Below are 27184 nucleotides of genomic sequence, written 5' to 3'. Positions count from 1 at the left end.
ATCTATGTTACTCTCAGATTTCTTATGAGACAGTTCTGCTAATATAAGAATGACTCTGTGGCCATTCCTAGCAGCACCTGAGGTCAGTCTCAACTACAAAGTTTGGATTCAAAGATGAACTTTCCCAAAGCCTGAGGTCTGAGGGGAGATGAGGTGTTTAGTTCAGACCCATCTCTAACTATAAATACTTGTAGGGTCTGAGGATATGCAGGGCAAAGTGTAGCCAAAGGGACAATGTTCTGAGACGTTACCATATTGCATTACATTTGCAATCTTGCACTTTTTACATTGCTGTACGTGTCATCATCCTGTTGTGGTGCACTATAACTGTCATAATGAAGACAGAAGTTGATTTATCATGCAAAATATCATCAACTCAGGGACACAACAAAAGCAAGACAAACCAACCAGAAATAGGAACTACTGCGCTTATTTCTAGAGACCTCTTCTTCTCTCATCTTCCCAACTCACCCTGATTGTCCATTCTCTTATATATTCCTATATATCCTATATTCCAGAGTCGGATTTTCAAACGCATTCACCTGTTGGCTCATCTCTGCTGTTAGTGACGTCTATGGTAAAATTCCTATTGACTTCAACAGGAACATTATTGGACCGAAGCAGGGTGCTTTTGAAAGTCAGCAAGTAGTTTAGGTCTATAGACCTGTAAGTATAATAGAATATTTGGAATCCTGGGTACAGCAATATCTCAAGTGAAAAGTATTCATTAAAAAAGTGACTCTACCCAGAAAAGTCACAATGTAAAAATGATGCCTTCTTCCTTAACATATCTGATCCCCACGAACATAAAAATGGCCATACTGGGATAGACCAAAGGTCCATCTAGCCCAGTATCCTGTCTTCCAACAGTGGCCAATGGCAGGTGCCCCAGAGAGAATGAACAGAACAGGTAATCAAGTGATCCATTCCCTGTCGCCCATTCCCAGCTTCAGGCAAACAGAAGGTAGGGACACCTTTACCTGTAAAGGGTTAACAAGTCCACAGGTAAAAGAAAAGGAGTGGGCACTTGACCAAATAAGCCAATGGGAGGGCTAGAACTTTTTAAAATGGGAAAAAAACTTTCCCTTTGTCTGTTGTTCTCCGGAGAATGCTGTGTCAGGCTTAAACCAGGTATAAAAATTCATCTTCCATACCTAGAAAAAAATCATTGAACAGGGCATGTTTAGGAAGATGCAATTAGGTTTATTTCTGTTTATTTTTTAAGACTTGTGGATCTCCTCTGTGCTAAGCCCCAGATGCTTTTGTTTGCTTGTCACTTTTTAAGATGAACCCCCAAGAAAGCTATTTTGAGTGCTTAATTTTTGGAATTGCTCTTTTAAAATCTAGCAAAAGCCTAAGTTCCAGATGTATTTTCTTCCCTTTTGTTTCTAATAAAATTTACCTTTTTTAAGAACAGGATTGGATTTTTGGTGTCCGCCATTACATTACATTACGTAACAGAATGGGACTTCTTTTCATTTGACAAGTATCAGAGGGGTAGCCGTGTTAGTCTGGATCTGTAAAAGCAACAAAGAGTCCTGTGGCACCTTATAGACTAACAGACGTTTTGGAGCATGAGCTTTCGTGGGCGAATACCCACTTCGTCAGATGCATGTAGTGGAAATTTCCAGGGGAAGGTATATATATGCAGGCAAGCTAGAGATAATGAGGTAGTTCAATCAGGGAGGATGAGACCCTGTTCTAGCAGTTGAGGTGTGAAAACCAAGGGAGGAGAAACTGGTTCTGTAATTGGCAAGCCATTCACAGTCTTTGTTTAATCCTGAGCTGATGGTGTCAAATTTGCAAATTACATACGGAAATAAGGAAACAGATCAACGGAGCCAGACGTGTACCCAGAAGCCTCCTACTGCAAGACAAACCCAAGAAAGAAACCAACAGGACTCCACTGGCCATCACATACAGTCCCCAGCTAAAACCTCTCCAACGCATCATCAGGGACCTACAACCCATCCTGGACAATGATCCCACACTTTCACAGGTCTTGGGTGGCAGGCCAGTCCTCACCCACAGGCAACCTGCCAACCTGAAACATATTCTCACCAGTAACGGCACACTGCACCATAGTAACTCTAGCTCAGGAACCAATCCATGCAACAAACCTCGATGCCAACTCTGCCCACATATCTACACCAGCGACACCATCACAGGACCTAACCAGATCAGCCACACCATCACCGGTTCATTCACCTGCTTGTCCACCAATGTAATATACGCCATCATATGCCAGCAATGCCCCTCTGCTATGTACATCGGCCAAACTGGACAGTCGCTACGGAAAAGGATAAACGGACACAAATCAGATATTAGGAATGGCAATATACAAAAACCTGTAGGAGAACACTTCAACCTCCCTGGCCACACTGTAGCAGACCTTAAGGTGGCCATCCTGCAGCAAAAAAACTTTAGGACCAGACTTCAAAGAGAAACTGCTGAGCTTCAGTTCATCTGCAAATTTGACACCATTAGCTCAGGATTAAACAAAGACTGTGAATGGCTTGCCAATTACAGAACCAGTTTCTCCTCCCTTGGTTTTCACACCTCAACTGCTAGAACAGGGCCTCATCCTCCCTGATTGAACTACCTCATTATCTCTAGCTTGCCTGCATATATATACACCTGCCCCTGGAAATTTCCACTACATGCATCTGACAAAGTGGGTATTCGCCCACGAAAGCTCATGCTCCAAAACGTCTGTTAGTCTATAAGGTGCCACAGGACTCTTTGCTGCTCTTTCATTTGACAGTTTCTCATCACATACTACCTGTATTTTATCATCTTTATCCTCTCCTCCTTACTACGACACAGAGAATCTCCATTAATAAATCCTTCCCTAACAGATGTCTCTGTCCGAACCACATGCTCCTCTGCACCTGTCGGCTTTCCCCCAACCTTTAGTTTAAAAACTGCTCTATGACCTTTTTAATTGTAAGTGCCAGCAATCTGGTTCCATTTTAGTTTAGGTGGAGCCCATCCTTCAGAATGGGCTCTTCCTTTCCCAAATTTTTCCCCAATTCCTAATAAATCTAAACCCCTCGTCCCTACAGTTCTGCCTTTCTAACTGGCCCTGCACGTGGAGGTGGAGGCATTTCAGAGAATGCTACCATAGAGGTCCTGGACTTCAATCTCTTACTTAGCAGCCTAAATATCCTGTGGGCATAAGTCATCTGGTGAATCAAATAAATTTAAGAGATAAATATGGAACTATACTATTTCAGTTTTACAGGTGCTTCTGCACAAATCAAATTGAAGCCAGCCATATTGTGACTAGTCTCCTTGATAGACAAAGGTGAATGAATCACTGTGTCTGTTAGAGATGGGCCAATGAGACCAGATAAGCGCAAATCATGTCTTTTCCACTTCCCCACCCATCCCTCAAATAAATCATTCATCCATAACATAAAACTAAGCCAAACCAAACCATTACACAGAGTTGAAAAAAATTAGCTTTGTTTCTCTCACCTGTTTTACATTTTTGTAGACCAGCGTGCTTCCATATTTTTGATAAGACCACTATCGAAGGTATCCAAGCCACCCAAAATTGGGTTTAGTGTACCAGGCCTGACCCAAAACAAGCATTAAATAGAAATCACACCAAAAACACTGCTCCTGTTAGTTTTCCAGCCTGATTTCTTAGGCTCAAGAGGTCCAGAGAATTTGGACAAGTAACTGGATACTTATCTAAAAAAAACCTGATCCTTTAACTCTTTTTGAACTCCACTCATGAATTCTACATACCCTTTTTGTTCACCAAGAACATTAAATTGTTCTGATGTCACTGCCCTTGTGTTCTGGCTTGCTAAATAGCCGGAGTAGGGCAAAGAATCAACAGCTAATGTCCTACAATTTATCTTGCAAAGCATGACCACAAACTAAATTATCTCATCAAGCAGAGAAGCTGGCAACAAGCTCATAACAGCTAAGTGACATAAATATGCATCATATTTGTTGTTTGGAAAAGAGCTCCTTTTAAAAGAGAGGGCACATCTCCCTCAGCTGGCAGCAAATGGAAGCTCAAGACAAGCAATCTCACCAGCCTCAAAACCACAGAAGTGAAGTTAATACATTGTTAATCAGATTGAAAATTACGGCATGTGCCTTTCTTTTCCTGACTGCCTGAGAGCAGAAATTCACTCCAAGCCCAAGCAGACACCACAAGTAGAGCTATTGCTACATTCTGTGAGCCGTGCCACTCAACTTGAGTGATGAAATTATTTAAAACTCAGCAACAGGTTTTTTCTGATATATCCCCATCATCTTTGAGGATATAACTTTACATTCAACTTTGAAGACTTGCTTTAAGAGCAATTTGACACAAGTGTCATAAGCACAGGAACATTATTTCCCCCTAGAATCAGGTTCAAATTGTTTCAGCTGCTTTTATTTGAAACCTCTGACAATTTTAGTGCCTCTCAGATGCCTCTTTAGACCCCCTTCACAAAAACTTTCCTTTTAAAAGTTGTAGTAGTATTGTATTCTACCCTTGACACATGCACATAATTTGCTTTATTCTCAATGGATTTCTCACATCAAGAGAACAGAATGATGAGTTTTATAGCCTAATGGGTTTTTACTATTCTTTTTATAAGCTTCAGAAAGGCAGGGATAATGTTAAAATATCCATTAATGCATAAGCACTAAGTGCTACGCATAATGGGCCAAATTTGTTCCTGGTAAAATTCCATTAAGAATAATGACGTTGAATTTCGGCCATCATCTTAACCCCTCAAAAGGAAGGTCTGAATGCGTGTTGTATAGAATTCCCATTGTCAGGTGTCACCAACTTGGGGCATGGCTACACTGGAAAGTTGCAGCGCTGGTGATGGGGTTACAGCGCTGCAACTCACTCTGTGTCCACACTTGCAAAGCACGGCCAGCGCTGCAACTCCCTGGTTGCAGCGCTGGCTGTACACCTGGTTGGCTTGGGGTGTAACGATTCCAGTGCTGGTGATGTAGCGCTGGTCATCAAGTGTAGCCACCAACAGCGCTGTTATTGGCCTCCAGGGTATTAGGAGGTATCCCAGAATTCCTGTCCACAACAAACCGGAATGGCTGAACTCTGATCTCCCCGTAGCTACTTAGCTAAAAAACAAACACAGCTGCTCTTTGCTCCAGCGAGCGAGCGAGCGGAGGGAGGGGAATTGCTTTGGAATGTTCACAGCTGTTTGCTTGAGGAGAGAGGGGAGGGGTAGTGTTGAGCAGCTGCTTATATGGTCTAAAGACTATTTAGGAGTGCATAATTTGCATTTAGTGAATAAGAGACAGGTGGGGGAAAGGTCAAAATGATTGAAGGTAGGCACTGTGTATCTTCCAGTCCTTAGAACTTGCAAGGCAGGGAGCTGAGAACAGTGTCAGCTCCAAAAATGCACTCTCTGTGTCTCCCCCAAGCTCCCTGTCACATACCACCCCACCCCCCTCTTTTGAAAAGCACGTTGCAGCCACTTGAACGCTGGGATAGCTGCCCACAATGCACCACTCCCAACAGCGCTGCAAATGCGGCCACACTGCAGCGCTGGTATCTGTCAGTGTGGCCACACTGCAGCGCTTTCCCTACACAGCTGTACAAACACAGCTGTAACTCCCAGCGCTGCACATCTCCAAGTGTAGCCATACCCTTGGAAATGGTAAGTGTTGCAACTTTGAAGTTAGATTACAATTTAGTAAGGGCTATGTCAGTAGAACTACATGCAGACCTTGAACAGGAAGACATCAAAAGCATGCTCTATCATCATTTAGCTCACTGTCAATGTAGAGCACAACACAACCTTCCACAAGTTACAGTTAAATGAATCTTCTCCAGTGTTAGCTATAGTATGCGGTCTCATCTTTAGAAAGACAGCGATCTGCTATCCTTCTGCACAAGTAGCCAATACCACAATACCACTAGCCAATACCACAACTAGCCTTTTTGTCAGGTGAATTAAGCAGGGAAGCTAAGGATTTAACTCATGTCCCGAAAGATGGACCTTTCAGCTCAGGGTTGCAACACTTTGACAGACTGACATAGAGACTGTCTTAGTACTGTCACTGCGCAGGCTGTACCCATTTGTGGGGGGGGAACCACAGGACTTGAAGTCGCTGGGACTATTAATCTGGCAGTTTTTCTACAACCATTAGATTCACTAAAAATATTATATATACACACATACACACACATGTAACCAGCATAAGAACAGAGGTCTACACTGACTAACGCTCAGTATCACTATGTCAGGTTCTGACTCAATATAACTTACCATTACAGTTATCTATTTATAAGGGTTTTAGAGGCTTGCACATGACCAACAAAACTGCATTTTGTTTGACTCTGAGTAAAGCCAAGCAACATTTGCTACAGCATTATCATTAGACAAATGCTTAAAAATAACCCTACGAACCTAATGATGGTTTTAGTCAATCACATGTGAAGGCTGCATGCACTAATGAAGTTTAAGCTCCAGTGAAGTAAATGAGTACCTAGCTTTGATTCTCAAGCCAGCTGTAAAGCAAAAATCCATCACATTAGGAAATTACCATTAAAAAAAAAATCAAAATAGCTGTTGTGTTGTTACACACTGAGCTCAGCAGATCTAGGTTGGATATTAGGAAAAACTATTTCACTAGGAGGGTGGTGACGCACTGGAATGGGTTACCTAGGGAGGTGGTGGAATCTCCTTCCTTAGGGGTTTTTAAGGCCAGGCTTGACAAACCCCTGGCTGGGATGATTCAGTTGAGGATTGGTCCTGCTTTGAGCAGGGGTTGGACTAGATGACCTCCTGAGGTCCCTTTCAACCCTGATATTCTACGATTCTATGATCTGAGTTGCTATAAATTTACACCAGTGATTTTCAACCTTTTTTTCATTTGCAGACCCCTAAACATTTTCAAACGAAGATAAGAACCCTTTGGAAATCTTAGGCATAGTCTGCAGACCCCCAGGGACCTGGGGACCACAGATTGAAAATCACTGATTTAGATGTTATGTATTTTCATGGTGCAATTCACATCACTTCAGTAAAGGCTACTTCATCAAACATTCCCATTATTAACTTTTCTTTAGGTGATGTGATAAGGGGCATTCTCTGGAATGCCCATACACACATTTTCCCCCGTTTTACTTCCCACCAGCTTCAAAAATAACATTGTTCAAAATCATACATATTGTAACAACTTTTTGCAGTAATTGCTGTGCACATGCTAGTCACCTTGTGTTTATAAAATTAAGGGGCGCTGTATGGTCTGGTGTTTGGTAACCTCTCATCTGAATATCAGTAATTCAAAGCTAGCCTAGGACTGGTAGTAACTGAACACTATTACCATCTGAATGTCATTCAGTGACCATTGTGAAATGAGTTAGTGACTTCAGTCCAATTCGAAATGGACAGATGTTCCTCACCACAGCAAGATTGTCATCCCCTATTGACAGTGACAACAGTGAGAGCAAGGACTCTGTAGATATGTAATGCAAGATAAGTAATGTCCTTTTGCAAAATACTAAGTATGCTGCTTGATAAGTTCCCCAAGAAAAGCCTGAGACATTAGTAGATTAGTAACAGTTATAAATCCTGGCACAAAATTTATTTGGCCTAAAATCTGAAAAGGAGAGCTTACCACTGAGACTCAAATATTTCTGAAGATCATAATTATTTAGCAATTTGCACCTTCAGATGCAAAAAAGTATGTTCTAAGTAGTATTTTCCTGGAGGTAGGATACCCCATTAAACATTGCATACCTTGATATGTTTTAGCTCAAAATTATGGGCTTAAAAGAGGAATCACTAGATGAAATTTTGTGCTTGAGGTTATGCAAGTCAGACTAGATGATCATCCTTGTTTTTTCTGTACTTAAAAAAATATTTTAAAAATGAACACTGCTACACTATGAATACTCAGTTTCTGTAGATTTATAGAATAATTTCTAAATAACTTTATTTCATTCTTAGGTTCTATATTACTTTTCCATAAGAAGCAGCAGCAAGTATTTTAAATTCCCTTGTCTTGCTAATGGACTGCCAATAGATTTCTCTATTTCCTTTTCTTGTTTTTCAGCTTACAAAAAGAACAACAATCATTTTGTCACCAAAATAAACAAATATATTTAACAAAAAAGGAGTACACTTACCATCCAGAAAAGGGTCCCCGTGGCAAATTCTGAATAATATTCTATAGTAGAGAGTACACTGAAAATTAAACAAATCAGCACCAGTAGAAATCTGTAACAAAAAACGGAAGTGTTTAATGACATGTCAAAGATACGTTACACTGCAAATACTGATTTATCTAACGTTAGCCATCAAAAAATGCTTCTGTATCATGTAATTTAATCATCTTTTTCTTCTGCTTTAGCTGAATTCAGTATTCTGGACATCCAGAAGTCCCACTTAAGTCCAAGGGAGTTTCCGATTTTTTTTTAACTTTCATTACTTGTGGCTATAACAAAACAAACAAACAAAAAAACCTGATACAGACTTCAGCTAAATACCTAAAATTCACATCAACAACTCCTTCCAAAATAGACTTTTCACACAGTTACAATGGTTTTAAGTGAAATACCACTATTACTTTTAGTCTGCAATGCGAATCTTTCAAATTGACAAGTTAATTCTAATGGGCTCAGACACTCTACTAGAGTTAAGGGTTAAATTAATGTGACTGTAAGTAATTATTGAAGTAATGAAGTTAACCACTACAAAATACATACAAACCAGCAGAGATGATGTGATATTTCTATAGCCATTGTTCAAGTACAAGAAAAAAATGTCTCTAAAAAGTATACACACTTTTCCAAAAACTTGTTAGAGAATCATAAAATATAAAATGGGGAAAGAATGCAAAAGAATGTTGTGCACTTAAATGCTTAAGAATCAATGAAATACTCATTACTTCAATAAATGCAGTATCTTATCACCCATCTCTGCACAAACGGTAACATGCAGAACAGTTGGTAGAAATGTAACAATGTTTCACAGAGAACTCATGCCTTTACCACAAGTATCACAGGATGAATTCTTACTACACTTCTCACCACCCCTCGGGAAACGCAGGACTGAACTGTACATCTGGTCCTACATACATCAGAGAAGCCAAGAGATTCTGCTCCTTTCATTTGGGTGGCCCAGAAACATTCATCCACACCTACTGACTCCTTCAACTGTCAAATCCTTTCATTCTAGAACAACAGTCCTAATCCAAACTCTCACCACAGCTGCCAAAGCCATCCACAAAACCTCAACCCCACATATAACTACCTGCCAAACTCTCCCCCCATCCCTCAACCTCTGTGGGTTATGGAACGAATTAGTTCAAAGAACTTACAAGCTCCATCATGAACCTGGCACAGCTAGACCAGTAACTCCAGAGCTCTGTTGGCTGCACCGTTTAAAATGCACAAAAATCAGCAAATGAAGATAGAAAGGTTCTAACAATATTAACTCATCTGAGTTGTAACAGTGTGTTATACTCCTGGTTTTCTTGTCAAAATGAGTGTCTAAGTTAGTTATTGTTTATGTCATTAAATATATATGATAAATATAGGAAGAGGAACATAGCAGAATTAATATTGCTCTAGTACCTTTAATGTTTGCATTTCCTACATTTTAGTGATCTTGACTGCAGCCTTGTTTTTTTTTTCACTAAGCCATTTTTGCATTGAGTTGTTCACAAGTGCATAATCAAGTTTCCTGGACTGTGACAGGCTAAATATGTTTTGCCTTATAAAAGCAAAACAATACACTCTCCTTCCTTTTAATAATTTCTAGAAGGTTTCTCGAGACAAGAAGTACTAGGCTTATTTTTTCCCTACTATAGCCAAGTCCACGCCATGGCTCAAGCTGCTCAGCAGGTGGTGCTGCTAACAGTTGTGCCCAGCATCTTATAACTTGGGAGAAGATTACAGGAAGAATATCATATTAACCAGAATCTGTAAAGTGAAAATCATCATTTAACTGAGATGCAGGAGATTATAGCTTTAAAAACCCCAACAGCCTCAAATCTCTGTTTTATGTATGGTCCTAATGTGCATGTGTTAGTCATATTAATTCTTGGTCATATGCTACAGTGACCTTCAAAACTGGTTGCAAGTGTCCCTTTTAATAACATTGTGGTGCTTTAAACAAAATGAAATAAACTGGGAGGGACTTTAGGATTGCCTATTCTTCAATATTGATTCAGAATTTCAGAGGGGAGGAAACAGAGCTGTGATTTGTGTTCCAGCAGGACAGATTAATATTCTAGTACAGTTGGTTCACTCATCTACAGCATCCCAGTTCAATTGCCACCAGGTGAAGTCCTCATGTGAATTTTTTGTCCTGACATTTCTTACTTTGAACAAGGAAGAGAGATAAGGAAATACTGCTCTGCAAGTTCCTTAAAAGTTTTAAACACCACAAATATCTGTTGTCACAGAGGGCTTTTTGGCTAAGTTCAACTGCAGACACTTTCAAGTTGATCAGCTGTTCTCCTACTAAGCTCACCAACTGTCACAGCAATCTAAACGAATTACTGAAATGCTTTTCAGTGGACACAGGATGAACTGCAGCAGGCAGGCCTCCCCAAAATATAAATATAGATCCTGAGAGAGGGAATGATTGACACAACATACCAATGAAACAAACATTTAGGCCCAAATTAGTTGTTCTCTTAACCCGGTAGAATCCTATTTTCCTAGGATATACACTGGACTGCTGTAGAATTTGGCTCTTAAATTTAATGGTTTTCAAAAATGTTGTCCTTAATGTTTTACACTTCAAAGGAGGCTCACTTAAAAAACATACTAGATAAAATTTCCTATATTTAATACATGCGCTACCCAATATTTATGCTTCCTAACAAATTGAGATTTTGGTCACCCTGTGCTAGACTTTTCTCAGGAGTTCAGAATATCATGTAGCACTTTCACTGCTCTTAGAGCTCCTAATGCTAAACGGATCTCAATATCCTTTTCCAATGCTGAAGCCCCTCAATCAACAGAACCTTTCAAAAATCATCAAAATCAAAAGTTCTGAATGAGGAGATGTGCACTCTCTCTCTTTTCTGCATCAGAGGTTTTTGAAAAGAATACAGTAGTTGCTGTAATGGATCAGAGACGAGTTTCATCTAATTCAGTATTCACTTCCCCTACAGTGGACAGTACCAGATGCTTAGAGGAAGGCATAAGAAACCCAATAATGGAATAAACCAGAATCTAGAATTCAAATGTAAAATTGCCTTTCTTGTGCTTAAAAATGAACCACATGTAGAATCAATGTGGAATTTCAGAATAAATTTGAAAACATGATACTGTACAACCTGCCATGGAGAAAAAAAAAAATCACATGGTACATCAAATAAGTTCACCTAAACAAGTAGTTTAGTTCTGGCAGAATTTAATTCATTGGCCAGCATTTCCAAGTATCATGATAGGATTTATGTTTCTATTTCCAAGTACTGGTCCAAGAAAGTCTTATGCATATGCTCAACTTTACATCTGTCAGTAATCCATCTGATGTCAGTGAGACTACTCACATGCATATAATTATGTCTGTATGCAAGTCTGTGCAGGATCAAGGCTTCAGTGACCAGTTTTCACTTTCTCCCACATATATTGAGTAGTTTATTTTACAAAATCTTAATGTACCTCAAAAAATAAATCTTTCCTAGGAGTAGCTGTATACTTTAGAAGCACCAATTCTGTCTTGATACACTCATTTCTTATTCTGTCATGCAGCAGCATCCAAACCTGATGTAAATAATGCATTAAATTTGTTGGCAATACTCAAAAAATATCTTAAATGCTATATGGGTGTTTAGAAAACCAATCAGTGTTGCTTTTATTATCATCTCACTATTATCCTGTGAATTCTAAGGGGTAAACTTCCTAACACTGTCTTTGGGCTCCACAAAGCCCTCAACAACAGGTCTTTATTTTTGGGGACCAAGAATATAAATGAAAATCTATCATTAAAAAAAAATAAAACCAATAAATGGTTAGCCCTCTTCCTCTTGCAAAGACAGGCTTGAAAATATAAACTAATATAAACTAGTTGCCAGCTGTGAAAGCTGGTCACCAATTTTTCCTAAAGATCAGTGATGGCCTTTGTGGATCATGAAAACCCTAGTTCAAAAAAGAACTAGATACGTTCATGGAGGACAGGTCCATCAATGGCTATTAACCAGGATGGGCTGGGATGGTGTCCCTAGCTTCTGTTTGCCTGAACCTTGGAGTGGGCGACAGGGGACTGATCACTTGATTACCTGTTCTGTTCATTCCCTCTGGGGCATCTAGCACTGACCACAGTTCGAAGACACTGGGCTAGATGGACCTTTGGTCTGACTCAGTATTGCCGTTCTTATGGCCAATGATTCCAAGGTTTTTAAGAGGACCCCAAATCAGTTTGCTTCATCCAGGCTGGTGCTAGCATTAAATTCATTGCAATCTCCATCTCTGCCAGCTGCTGTTAGCTGACCCTAATTCTCTATCATATAGCCAACATGATATATGTAAAACTCATCCACCACACATAGAAGTGCAATGATTACTTATTTAATGTTGGCAAAGAACTATACATATACTGAAATAACCAGAATGCACATAGCCTAGCACCCATCAATGACAATTGCAGACTGAGACTATATTATTTAAGATCTTATATATCAATAGTGAGAGTAGGACATTCATGTACTGCACAACCATAAGCAAGTGCAATGAAGAGAGCGCTAACATCCAAGCAAAGGCCCTTGATCACTCATGCTGCTCTGTTCCACAATTGCTACAATCTAGGAGTAGTTTTTAAAGGTGGTACTAAATGAGACAGAATTGGTGTTGCCCTCAGGTAACAAATTTGTGGTTCTTCCTGGCCCATTCAGCATCCTGAAGGGAATGTTACATTTCTGAACTGTGAGGATATTGAAACACACTTTTGGCCCATGCTGAAACTTGCTCTTCTACATTCACCTCATAGTCAAAGTATCCTCCAAAGTCATAAATGCTGTCCAACTGCCTGAGAAATTACCCATAAACAGACCCTACAAACAGGCCAGATCTTCTAGGCTTTTCCCCATCACACAAGAAACAGTTCCTTCTCAGATATTAATACTGCATTTAGAGGCACGTAACAAGACAATGCAGTCACTTTGCTCAGATTCCTCATCACAAGTGTAGAGGGATAGTTCAGACCATGCCATTACCAATTCTCCAGTTATTTCATGTGCATACTGAAGAGTGCCACAAAGTGATCCTTACTGGACTCTGAATAGGAATATCCTTGGGTTCAGGCATAGGTCCTCAACAGCCACTGAAAATTAGGCTCCCAAAATAATGAATGAATCCTAAAAATCATCAGTCCATCCACTTGACTGGATCATTAATATCCTCTAATCAACTGCATCATAAGTACCTGACTGAAGGCAAACTGTCCTTACTTGATAGTGCTATCTCAGACAACACCTAGCTTAATGCTTTGTGTGGGTCTGAAAATGGATCTAAAGACATAAAAAGACTGCTATTTAGATTATCCTGGAGAAGTTCAACCACCATCATCCACACGTAGAGATTTGAAAGGGTGATAATTAGATTGATCCCCAATAGTAAGTGAGTTTCTGAGCAATAGTCAGACCCTGGCATATTTCAGCTGTGCGGGCATTGTGTGTGCTGTAATAAGTGCCACTTATGATACATAGATGCTTTTCACATAGCTTCTGCCCACAGGCCTGGGCCTAAGACCATCCTAATACTGCAGGAGTGGGTGGGTGAGATTCTGTGGCCTGCATTGTGCAGGAGGTCGGACTGGATGATCATAATGGTTCCTTCTGACCTTGAAGTCTATGAATTTATAATACTGCTTGAACAGGGAAAAGTGTAGACCCTGTCAATCCCCCCCAAAAAGAGTTTAATCATTCTGGCCTTCTTGCTCTAAAACTGTCAGTATAATAAAAGTGAATGTGATTTTGACAAAGCAGCTGGAGAGTCCAGCCCTTAATTAAGAGCTAGAAGAGACGAATTCCAGAATAGAGTTTGGATGAACAAGACTTTCCACTACTCAACATCTTAATTGAGAGAATATCACCACAACTACAGTAAAAGCCATTTGGGCTTCGGGCTTTTTTTTTTTTTTATTTCCATGAATTTCAATATAAAATATATATTAATCTTCTATTACAAATTCAGCCACTCATCATTTCATCTGAGGGACAGCATTTCCTTTGTCACAAACTATGGACCACATCACTCCCTTCCAGGGATATGCCCCCAGAAGGTGGGGAAGTATGTAGGAAGTCCCATGAGAGTCATCACATGGCATTTCCTATTAATACTAGCCTCAAAGGATGTGATTTAGGACTCATGCAGGTGGTGAAACCTTAAATCCCCTGGAACCACCCTTGCACATCCTAACCCCTGGTGATGCACATAGCCTCTCTCTCATCTATCCTGGAAACACACCACCCAAGGAATACTTGTTGCCATTGGGCATGCCTGCACACCTACAAAAATGGAGAAGTTAATGCTGGGCAGAGGATCATTAATACAGGTACTTGGAAAATGCAATTTCCATCCCATGGGAATGTCCAACATTTTAAAAATTTGTTTTTGACCTGAACTGAGAAGAAGAGTCAAAAAATTTTGTGGAAAGGAAATGGCAAAACAAATGCACCCTCCCCGTCCCAGACACAATTCTGAAACACTGAAAATGAGTTCATTGGAATATTTCATTGTCGACAGATGTCAACATTTCATTGTCAAATGTCAAAATAAAGTAAAATATATATATTAGAGCTAATATATATTAATACTAGATTAAAATTGTAATACAAAATATATCAAAACAGAGAAAGTCAAAACAACCATTTTGATTTAGATAGAGAAATTTCTAAACAATCTAAAAGTTTGTTGAAATTGACCCATTCCTGCAAAATATTTCAATGAAACAATTTTCTGACAGAAAATTTTTTCCATCAAAAAAGAATTTAACCAGCTCTAAATCACAGAATGTAAGGCTGGAAGAGACTTCAAGAGGTCATTAGTCCTCTCTCCCTGCCCCAGCTGAGGCAGGACCAAGTATACCTTGACCATCCCTGACATCCATTTGTTTTAATCTAATAAAGGATTTTACAGATGGCAAAACTGAAACAGAGAAGTAAACTTACCCAAGGTGATTCAACAAAGTAATGTCAAAGCCAGGAATTGAACAAATTCCATACCAGTGTCCTGTCCACTAGGCCACATTGCCAGCCCTAAATTACTGAACATATTACCACTCAGGAATCCACTAACAGTTGTGGGGCACATACCGTATAGACCAGTGGTTCTCAAACTATGTACTAGTGACCCCTTTCACATAGCAAACCTCTGAGTGTGACCCCCCCCATAAATTAAAAATACTTGTTTATATATTTAACACCATTATACATGCTGGAGGCAAAGTGTGGCTTGGGTTGGAGGCTGACAGCTTGTGCCCCCCCCCATGTAATGGCTTTGTGACCCCCTGAGGGGTCTTGACCCCCATTTTGAGAACCCCTGAAGCAGAGCAATAGCTAATTGACTCCATCACTCCCCTGTCCCAATAAGCACCTGAAGCCAGGGCTCTTTGATCTTGTGGCTACATGCAGTAAGGCTTCTATATACTTCTGGGGAAGTATTCAGCATGATACAGATAGAATATCAGGGGTGGAAGTGACGTCAGGAGATCATCTAGTCCAACCCACTGCTCAAAGCAGGACTAATCCCTGGACAGATTTTTGCCCCAGCTCCCCAAATGGCCCCTCAAGGATTGAGCTCACAACTGTGGGTTTAGCAGGCCAATGCTCAAACCAGTGAGCTATCCCTCCCCCCATTCAGTTTTTTTTCTCAGTAATCTGTTCTCACTGACAGATGAAGCCATGCAACTGTAGAAAGGGGAGCTTGAATTTAAACCTGTCAACATTTATTTAAAATGAACACAAGCAACACTCCCACCCTCAAAACTTAAGCAAACAGGAAAAGCTCTCTGAATTAACTCCCTGTTCTCCAATTCTTCACTACACATGCTCAGAAACAGGTTCTGAAGAGCTCCCTTGGTACCCATAAAAGGACAGATTCATCACACAGCCATGAAATTTGGGACCTTTCCTATTCTTTGTTTCACCCTCTTGCTTTATTCCGTGATGCAGAATAGAACTTGTTCTGGCCAGAATGTTTCAGTAAAATTACAATGTTTATTAAGAGACATACGGAAATGTTTCTCAAGGCTGGAAGAACTACAACAGTATCAGCTATTTCACTTTCAAAACTGAGGTTTTCATTTATTGTTTATTAAATGTTTATCCATATTGATCCATGCTATTAAAATCAATCATCTCAGTTTCTCTTTAATACAGATTACAGGCATTCCCAATCACTGGCTGGTGATTGAACAGCATGCCATAGGCAGTAGGTATTTCTCCTCCCTTTTGATCTAGAGGCAGGGAGAAAAGGTATCCACTAACTGGTTATATAACAACTCCACACGGCATCTGGTGCTGTTCTGTCTCTCACTTAAAGGGATAATCCGATGAATATGGATAAGTGCCAAACATTTTGCTGAAAAAGAAATATGCTTTATTTGTGCATTTCAGGGGGTCTCCCCGGTTTAATTTGGGGGTGCATGTAATCTTGATTCACAAAGATGACAACAGAAATCTATATGAGATGAATGAAAACACTGGTGAAATAATGAATACCAGTACATTATAAACATGCTTGTCCTCACTGTACAGCAACAGAACATTAATTGCAAGCTTATCAGCTTAAGATTTGATTACTTGACCTCCATTCATACAGCTACAGTACAAAGTTGGAACAATACCATACACTCTAAAAAATATGCTGGTGAAAGTCATTGATTTCTTTCTATACAGTGCCCTACAATTTTTCACTTTTCCTTCCCTCTCACCTTATCTGCCCTTTGATGTCACAAATTGTAACCGGTTATTGAAATATAGTACACTCCTGTTCATGCAAATAGCATGGAAGATAGAATTTTTTCAGATAATCAGGAGTTTGTATAATTGAGAGGACATTGAATAAGCAGTCAGGGAAACAGAAGAAAAAGACTGTCACTTACTGTATTTTATTAAAAGAATGTAAGTTTATTTTAAAGTAGGCAAACATGAACAAATCAAGGTACTAGGGAACGCTAGCTTGCACAAAGCACACCAAATACAGAATCAGAGGTAGTCACAGTGATCTGCTACAATACTGCAAAGAACTCTGTTACAGAAGCCTGCTCTTTAGTGTTATTTAATTTTTCCACTGCCTGCATGCATCACTTTTGGAGGAGCAAGATGCACAGGTAGTCAGTCTCCTAACTCCATCCAGAGTAAACACTTGTTAAATGCAGCAGCTGCTTCAGGAGCTGTCAGTACATCATCCAAAGTCCCTTTTACCTTTGACTCATCCTCTTCAGGGCAATGTTAACCTTTGTTGCCTTCATCCAACAGCTCACCATAATCCTCATCTTGAGCACCACAATCCACCCATCAGAGACCACATTTTCCATAGCTCAAGTATGGATAAAGAGAGAAAAACATATGTAGTATTCTCAATCATATGAAGATGTGACCATTCCATGGCTGCTATGCACAAAATAAACGCTACAAGTAACCGTAACTGCATTCTTAGCTGAAGTGATCCTTTTATCATTTCAGATGGCAATTGCTTCTAACTTCTACATTTTCTGTCAAAGACATTTGTGGGGAAAGTGTTTATTATACGGCTCCCAAATAGAATACCGTCTAAATTGGATATACATTTCTTTTTTCCCCTGCTTATTACAGAACCAAGAATGAAAGAAGCAAAAAAGATTGTTTCTCTGATTAGAATGATGTCAAATACAGAGCAAAAGGTATATTCTGCTTAATCAGAAAACTGCAATCTGTACTACAAAGAATTTCCAGGGCTTTTGCCAAACCAAAGTGGTAGAATTTTGCTCTGGCTGTGTTTTTCATTGTATGCAAATCTCAGGAGCAGTCTGTATCAGTGTCTTATTGACTAGAATCGCTGATGTTGCAGATGGTACAGAGGGACAGAAGGTTTGCTTTTAGCACATACAGATCACATGAGATGGCATTATTCCTCTGACATTCCATGCTCGGCTTTATTAAAAAAATAAAGAAGAAACAAAAAACATACACATCACAAGCAGGATGTAGGAAATGTTCCATTCATTTAATGAAGAACTCATTTAAATGATTGAGGGACCTTATACCATGAACCTCACAGGTTGAGCCCCCACAGTGATGGTCATTGGCTGTGTGGTAGTGCTTCCCATGGGAGCCCACAAGATATAGAATATAGCCTTTATATTGCTTGTCTTTGGGATTCTTTGCAGCCTTCTTGTGAATTTAGAAGAGACCGTACTGTGAAAAGCTGACTGAAGGTGAATATCAGGAGCAAAACACCTCCCAGTCCAACTCCTCTTTCTTCAGTTTTTAGAACATTTAATGCAATATATTTTGAAAGATACAAACATTTTTGTGAGTATTAAAAGCACTGTTTATAAAGAGGAGCTTTAACTACCTTATTTTTCCAGCTTTGTTTATATTAAAAGAAGTTCTTAAAGTCTTGGATACAAAAGATCCATTGATGTCAGAAAATCCCTTTGGAATATTAATGCCAGAATAGATTTCAGTACTACTATATGAAATATGCATTTCTTTGAGCATTTGTTGGTACATTTTAAGGCTAGTATTGCTCATATTCCCTCACTACTTCCAACAATTTAGATAAAACAGATGGTCTTAAAATTGTCACTTAAAGTCTCATGTTCTCCTTCAGCAAGTTCAGTTTTTCAGCCTGCTAGCTCTCCCAGTAAGAAATCGCTAATAAAATGACTGGATCTCTGGACCCAAAAATGACTGCTCTATAGATTTTAGGAGGTAAAGTGACACAGTCCAGATTGTTGTATATATTATTTGCTCAGGTTTTCAACTTTTACTTTGCAGTTTTCAATCAGACTTGATAAATTCTTCCAGTACCACAGGCAATAGGATAAATGGTACCTTTCAGATGGTGGAGGAAAATATTTACCAGAATTCTTCCATTCCAACTCCTATTCCATGTTGAGCACTAAAGTTTAATTTCCTGCGGGGGTGGGGGTGGGGTTGTTTTGTTTTACTAAACTATTATAGTCATGATAAAGGAGAATCTCATCACAAACCAATCTAGGATGTCGCATACATTAAAGAGACCGGCAGACATTCAGATTCAGGATCTCAGGGCTCAGATTCAGGCCTGAATCTGAGCCCTGTGATCCTGAATCTGAACATCTGCCTGTCACTTTAATGTATGCAACATCCTAGACTGGTTTACGATGAGATTCTCCTTTTTTGATAGACTTGGTTTTCTGTAGTAATGCAATATTAGGACATAAAAACAAATAATTAATACTATGCTGCATTTACAGGGCCTTTATCCAATGATCTCAGAGCAGTATGCAAACAAATTCATTCTCACAATCATTTGTGAGGGAGGTATGAATTACCTCCATTTTACAGAAAAAAACAGATATTAAAGAAGAAATCCTGCTTTATTTTGCATGAGGGCTAGAGAGAAAAGGAAGTGAGTAAGAAGCCTCTGCTCTCCCTCTGCTTCTCAGCACACACCTGAGCAGAACAAAAAAAGACATGGATGTGTCACACCTCTCAGTGTCACTGGGGCATTGCTAATGCACCTGCCAGAGGCATTGCACAACTACAGGGGAGATAGCCAGTCATCCATCATGTTGGCAGCCAGCAATGGATAAGAACATGCTTCTCATTCTTCAAGCAGCATTCCGTTTTCAAAGTCCTTCTGTCATGTTCAGCAGCCATAATCTTTCCAAGACTTCCACTTGACCAGTGCCACTTTTCTCCACATCTGCTTTATATAAGCAAAGTGAATATTTGACTTTAGATGACCTAGCCAAAGTCACACAGTAACTCAGCAGTAAATCTGGAAACACAACCCAAGAGTCTTGAAAACAAATGGCTGTAATCCTTAAAGAGACAGGTGCCAAATGTGAGAGCTCTCAAGGTAGGCTAGCCTTGTCTTAAGCATCTGATAGTTAGGCTTTCAAAATTAAGCTAAAAGGCTGCATCCTGGAACATATTTTTTGATAGATAGATAATCTGTGTTTTGCTAATGAAGCCTCTTCACAACATACTAATACTTTCCATTTTTAAATTGAATTTATTTGTTAACTTCAGTTTTAATTACACAGGTCTGATATTTTGATAGCTTAAGTTGCATTGCCTTTTAAAGAAATCCCTGAATCCCTGAACCACATATTAAACTAACATGTTTTTTAAAAGATTAATCCTATTTAAGGTCTGAAAATAATTAAAACAGGTTCATATCTAACCTCTTATCATTAAGTCAAAAAACATATTAGGCCTAACAAAGGAATGTCAAAAGACAATTTTGTTACAGCTGAATAACCTTAGCACCTCAAATTTTTGGCATTACCAACTACTGTTACAACTAGAAGGAATTAAATGTGTGCACTGGGCATCAAGAATACACACTAAAACATATTTTTTTCAACCTTTGCATTTTTTGCAATGACAGGCAGCAGTAGAGTGAAATTAATGAAAGGTTTTTTTGCTCTTCCTATGCAGGCCCATTGAACCACAGAAATCTTATATATCTATATACTAATGCAAGAAGTATGGGGAATAAACAGGAAGAACTAGAAAACTGGTGAATAATCACAATTAGCATCACAGACTTCGTGGGATAATTCATGACTGGAATACTGGCATATAAGGGTACAGCTTGCTCAGGAAGAAGAGGTGGGAAAAAGGGAGGTGATGCCTTGTATATCAAAGATATACACGCTTGCACTGAGGTAGAGATAGAAATGGGAGGCAGAACTATTGACTATCTCTTGGTAAATTAACAGGGCTATAAAACATGAATGATGTCATGGTACAGGTCACTAAAGACCACCCCACCTGGATGCCAAGGTACAGAAAATGGTCCACATTTTCCGTGGGTTCTCCACTTATGGTGATTTGTGGAGTACAAAGAGTAGTTTGTGCAGGTAAAGGCTGGTACAGTACCTTGGTTTTCCCGACGTTGAGTGAGAGAGATAGACCCACAGTGTGACAGGCATCTGAAAAAAGATTTAGGGTGCTTTGCAGGTAGGCCTCTGTGTGTGCAAGAATAACGCAGTCATTTGCATACTGAAGGTCAGCGATGCCAATTCTAATGATGTTAGATTTTGTTTGGAGATGTCGAAGATTGAGGAGTTGGCCATCCATACGATACTCAATCCCGATTCCATCAGGAAGGCAGTCATGAATGAGAATCAAGATCATGACAAGGTAAATGGAGAAGAGTGTTGGAGCAATGACACAGCCCTGCTCGACACCAGTGCGAACAGTTCGGTCTCTGAGCTGTTGCACAAAATGGTGACAGTCATCCCATCATAGAATTCATAGAATATCAGGGTTGGAAGGGACCTCAGGAGGTCATCTAGTCCAACCCCCTGCTCAAAGCAGGACCAATCCCCAGACAGTTTTTTACCCCAGTTCATGGAGTAGTCTGATGATGGAAATGAATTTTTGTGGACAGACAAACCTACACAGCACCTTCCAAAGGGCATCAAGATTGATAGAGTCAAAGGCCTTAATTAGGTCGATGAATGCCATGAACAGTTCCTGGTGTTACTCTCTGCACTTCTGGATCTGCCATGCCACGAAGATCATGTCAGTTGTGCCTCAGGATGGCCTGAAGCCACACTGTGATTTGGGAAGGAGTTCCTTGGCAAGGGGGAGGAGGCGGTTTAGTAGAATCCAGGAAAGAATCTTCCCTGTGATGGAGAGGAGAGCTAGCCTCTGTGGTTCCCGCACAAATATTTGTCCCCTTTCTTTAATATTGTAACAATGTTGGTGTTCTTAAAGTCAGGTAGAATTTCTTCGCACATCCAGATTTTGTCAAAGCTTTGGCAAAGTTTGTGCTGCAGCATTGTTCCACCAGCTTTAAAAACCTCAGCAGGGAATCTGTCTGGGTCTGGTGCCTTGTGATTTTTTTGTCTGAGTGATAGTCCTCAGAAGATGGGGGATCAGCAAGGTGTTCTATTACTGAGCGTTGTGGAATAAACTCGATGGTGTCTTCAGAGACCGTGGATTCAAGATATAGTAGGCTCTCAAAGTGCTCCTTCCAGTTTTGTTTAATGGTTGCATTATATGAGAGGAGGGTGGAGCCATCCTGAGAACGTAAGGGGGTTGGACCGTTGGATCTTGGCCCATAGATAGCTTTTGTTGCTTGAAAGAAGTTTCTCATGTCATCCTGGTCTATGAAACCCTGGATCTCAGAGGCCTTCTCTTGCCACCACTTGTTTTTGATGTCATGTAGCCTTCAAGCAGGTGATAGGCCTCATGATTTCATTTGTTAGAGGAATCATTTTGTCAATTACAAAATGCAGTTCTTTTCTGTTGAATTAATGCTAGGATTTCCGCATTATTTTCGTCAAAGCAGTCTTGGTGCCATTAGTGGAATATCCTATGGTTTCAGCATATGTATTATGAATGGTGTTTTTAAGTTGACCCCAGTGCTTTTTAATATCAATGATGTTGTCAAGCAGGTTAGAGACTGTCTCAGACAGATGTTGCTGGAATATCTCACAGTTGGCTTGGTCCGGAAGTGCTTTGAAGTTGTACCGCTTTCGTTTAGTCTTTGGGTGTTTGTGATGTGGTGCAGCGAGCTGCAAGTACATGACTGATCTTATTAATCGATGGTCTGTGCAACAGTGATCAGTACCTCTCATAGCTCATGTTATATACGTGTGGGTATAGTCTCAGGTTCTGACTATAACATAGTCAAGGAGTTGCAAGTGTTTGGACCAAGGATGTTTCCAGGTGGTCTTAAATTTGTTACTCTGCCTGAAGATGGTATTTGTGATGAGCAGGTCATGCTCCACACATTTGCTGAGCAGAGGAATAGCATTGGGGTTTACATTTCCCAACCCTTCTTTGTCTATTGTGCCTCTCCAGAGTTGGGAATCCTGTCCAACTCCCGCACTGAAATCTCCCAAGAGGATGAGTTTGTCTGCCTTAAGCGTGGCTGTGAGGACTGCATCAAGAGCGCTATAAAACTGCTCCTTGTTGTCTTTCTCATCGAGAGTTGGGGCATATGCACTGATGACTGCGGCATATTGGTTCTTACTGAGCTTGAGCTGAAGAGCCATGAGATGCTCGTTGATCTCCACGGGAAGCTCCAAAAGCTGACTGGTGATCTTATTTTGATGGCAAAGCCAATCCCATGAATGCATCTCTCTTCAGGTGGCTTTCCTTTACCAAAAAAAAAAATTAATAATAATGTAGCCACCTCCATTCTCTTTTAATTGGCCGTCATCAGCCCAGTGGGTCTCAGTAAAAGCAGCAATGTCAATGCTGAGTCTTGCCAGTTCTCTAGCAATTATGGTACATCTCTACCTCAATATCACATGACCCGATATAACATGAATTCAGATATAATGCAGTAAAGCAGTGCTCCGGGGATGGGAGGCTGTGCACTCCGGCAGATCAAAGCAAGTTCAATATAAGGCGATTTGACCTATAACACAGTAAGATTTTTTGGCTCCCAAGGACAGCATTATATCAGGGTAGAAGAGTAGTTCTTCTTTCTGGGCATTCACTGTGCTGAGAGTCCGTAATGGTGCAGACATTCCAGGTGGTGAAATTTATTGTCTTATGTCTCTTCTTTCAGCCATGAAGTTGAGTGATCCCACTAGATATGGCCATCCAGCTGGAATAGTGAGAGACAGCCTATGTTTGGGGCACCTTTTCTAGCCCCCTCCCCATTTGGGGCGAGCAGAGGGGATCCTGAAAAGGCCTGCTCAGTCACAGCCACTGCTGCCAAAATGCACTTCTGTCTCAACCAAGAACAAGACAACCATCACACGGCTGCTGCCTTCATGCAGACTTGTGACTAAAGACTCCCATTGATCACTGCTCCTGTCTTCCCTGCCACTCGTCCGTCGCTGCAGGACTTTGTGTGGGTGTGAACCCTTTGGCAGAGGCTTGTTTGTGAAATGTTTTAATGTGGGAAAACTGGTGCACAGGCAGTAACCACATAAAACGTCAGTGATGTTTGAAATATATATCCCAAAGGGAGGGAACACTAATCTTCTGTTGTTCTCCATTTCTTCCTCCTTATTTCTCTATTGCTCCAGTCATTTGCTATTCCCCTTTCACACAGATGAAACTAAACTGTAAGGATGAACACAGAAGACCACAGGACAAATGCCCTGCTGCTGTCAACAGATGAAGTTCCATTGAAGTTAATGGTGCTCCATCAATTTACACTGGCCGAGAATCTGTCAACTAGTTCTAGTCAACCCAATATATTGGTCTGCTCCCTAAATGGGCCAGATCCTCCTCAACTTCCTAATGCAAATTCTGCTTTGATGACAATGAGACTTCTCATGTGAGTAATGATCAGCAGATTTGGCCCAATGAGTTTGTGACTAAAAGCCAGCTCTCTGTAGGAGCCTAAACTCACTTGGCGTGTAAGGACTGCCTCTCCTTAGGGTTCTAGATGCCTAGCTCCCACTTAATCTCCAGAGTGATCCATAAGCCAGGCATATATAGGCAGCCGAACACTAATCTCACCTGTAGGGCCTGATCCAGTATGAATGCTCACAGGCCACTTACCTGATGATCTGGATCAGATCCCATTTGAATTCCTGCCAGAGGAGAAGGCACAGTAACCTTATAACTTTTAGCCCAGTGGATGGAGCACTTATATGGTATGTAGGAGACCCAGATTCAATTCCCCCTCTTTGCCTGAGGGGAAGAGAAGGTTTAAATAGAGTCTCCCACATCTTACAAGAATGCTTTAACCACTAGGCTATGGGATATTCTGATGTGGGGCTCGCTCAGTCTCTCCTACTGAAGTTGTTCCACTGTGGATAAATAAAGAAAGATTCGTTGTGGGTGTGGGAGTGGCAGAGAAACCGACTGACTCCATATGGGGTTGACAACACTTCAGTATCTTCCATTTGCAGAAGGCAATAAGATCCACATTATGAAACTCACAGACCACACTTGTATACAAATGGCCCTTCTTGATGGTTTATATTTATTGGACTTTAAGGTTCTCACTCAAATAAATGTCCCAAGAAAGAGAGTTTTGGTGTCCTCATACAGCATGGCAGCATATAACAAAATTAAAAAAAGGCTAAACAGTTTACACCAGAACAAACCTCTCCTGTGTCTTTATAGGCCACTCCTTACAGAGGCAGTCACTATTCCTCATGAGTCTCTCCCAAAAGGATCTTCCCTTTCTGAAATGGGTTCAGCCCATTCAGAAGCAGGGTAAAAAGGTCCACTTGATGGACAAATTCAGTCAGACAAAATTATTTGGTTCTGTTCCATAATTAACTCCAAAATATTCAATATTTTTACTCTTATTTATATATGCCTAGTATGAAATAGCAGCAATAGGTGCAGTCTATTTTTGTCCTGTTAGCCCTCTGACTTTGCTACTGGCTAACTTATATTGTAAACATGCTTCCACTTGAGCATGGTTGTTCATTTAACACGTATGGAGCTCTTCTTGCTGGAGTGCCACAAACTGAACCAGAGAAAAGTCTACTTTCCTGCTCATGGTAGTAACAAGTGAGCAATCTTGGTTGACATAGTGCTTGTGTGTTCCCTGTTTTGACTGTTGTATTTTATTTATTTTATTCTCATCAAGATTTTTAGAGGTGAGATTAGGATCCTTAGTTTTGGGGAATCCAACTTGGGACACTTGAAATGACCCTAATTTTCAGATGATGGGTTAACATCTTCTAAAAATCAAGCCCCTTTAAAGGAGTCTCAAGTTGGATCGCCAAAGTTTTGGCATGAAAAATTATTTATCAAAGTCTTGGTCATATCTAGGACTGGCAAAAAACAACTCCTCCTCCTCCAAATGTTCATTAAGGTACATTAAAGTAAACCTTGAAAAGGCTGCTTTTTGGGGGGAAGAAGGGGTTTAGAGGGGGGAGGAAATTGGGCCATTCCTCCTAGTAACTGTTTGAAAAGTGAAAGTTTACAAGGTAAGTACCTTTCTGAATTTTACACCTCTTATTACAACCTTGAGCCCTAAGATTGTCTCTCTCTACTACTGTTGGAGGAAGACTGGGGAGGAACTAGTCCAGTACTTCCTTGAATGGCTCACAGGCAGCTATCTCTATCGACTAGCCATAGAGCTAATGCAGGGTGATGAGCACAGATGATAAACTAGCTCAATGTTAATTCCTTTAAATTCGCTAAAGAAGCCATTAAGCAATACTTGAGTGAGGATGATTTATTTTTAGAAGAAACTGATCAAAAATATCCATCATAAATAATGCCATTCATATGTCAATTGTACCCTGAGACTATTCCACTCGAAATGAAGCGGCTTATTACCCTTATCTGGGGAGGGGGTTTGTTATTAAAAACAAACAAAAAAAACACACATCTTTGGCACTATTCCTTTTCTTTTTTTTCTTCCTTTCCATATTTTTCTGTCTGAACATGAAGAATTTTAAACAGGTTTCCAGATGTTTTCAATCAGACATTATGCCACAGGTTAAGACATATGATTTGAAACTATTGTGATGCAACATAGTTATAGGAATATGGATGTAGAGCTGATGCTTATCACAGATGCTTTCAAGGCTTCTAACAAAATGGAAAGTGACTAAGACTAATTTATTCCATTGGTTAGGCCTAATGACAGCAGATTGAGCCACTGAACCCTTAAAACCAGACATACATCTCTGTCACATACTATACAGTGTACTATACCATACAAGCAAATTATCATTGCCATAATTTTCAGTTGTATGCATTGTAACTCACTGAGAATCAGATGGAATACTGTAGTTCATTCTTAATATTTAACTTATTTATTCCTGTACAATGCTTTGTTTCTCACTTTCATATCAATACTCATTTAAAAACTGTGTTCACGTCCCTGTGCATCCAATTTATCCCTTTACCTGTTGTATGAACGACAAAATAAGATGCTAAAACATTATCCAGACATTTAACATAAAGGAGGATTTCTCTCTGCTTTCTTTAAAATATTATGTAAAGAAATAACACTGATGCAAAGACAGATTTTTTTGTGCCATTTAACACAAGAATCATTTTTAAAACACTGAGTTATTCTACACTCTAAAACTGGTGTTCTCCAGGGGTGTCCTGGCATGTGGATCTCAAGCATTTTTGAGCCTAAACA

The 27184-nt window shown here is 40.0% G+C and overlaps 1 protein-coding gene across 1 annotated transcript in view; it reads right to left on the bottom strand.

The window, feature by feature from the left end:
- LOC115644557 (potassium voltage-gated channel subfamily KQT member 1-like) overlaps nucleotides 1-27184 on the bottom strand; it is a 798115-nt gene that overhangs the window by 739636 nt on the left and 31295 nt on the right. The window contains 1 exon segment of the mRNA XM_030549102.1: nucleotides 8120-8210. Coding sequence (XP_030404962.1) covers nucleotides 8120-8210 — 91 coding nt within the window.

Source organism: Gopherus evgoodei, chromosome 1 (assembly GCF_007399415.2).
Source record: "Gopherus evgoodei ecotype Sinaloan lineage chromosome 1, rGopEvg1_v1.p, whole genome shotgun sequence".
In the NCBI taxonomy this organism is placed as follows: Eukaryota; Metazoa; Chordata; order Testudines; family Testudinidae; genus Gopherus; species Gopherus evgoodei.
Note: the sequence above shows the minus strand (reverse complement) of the source record. Positions and strands in the feature narration are given on the sequence as shown.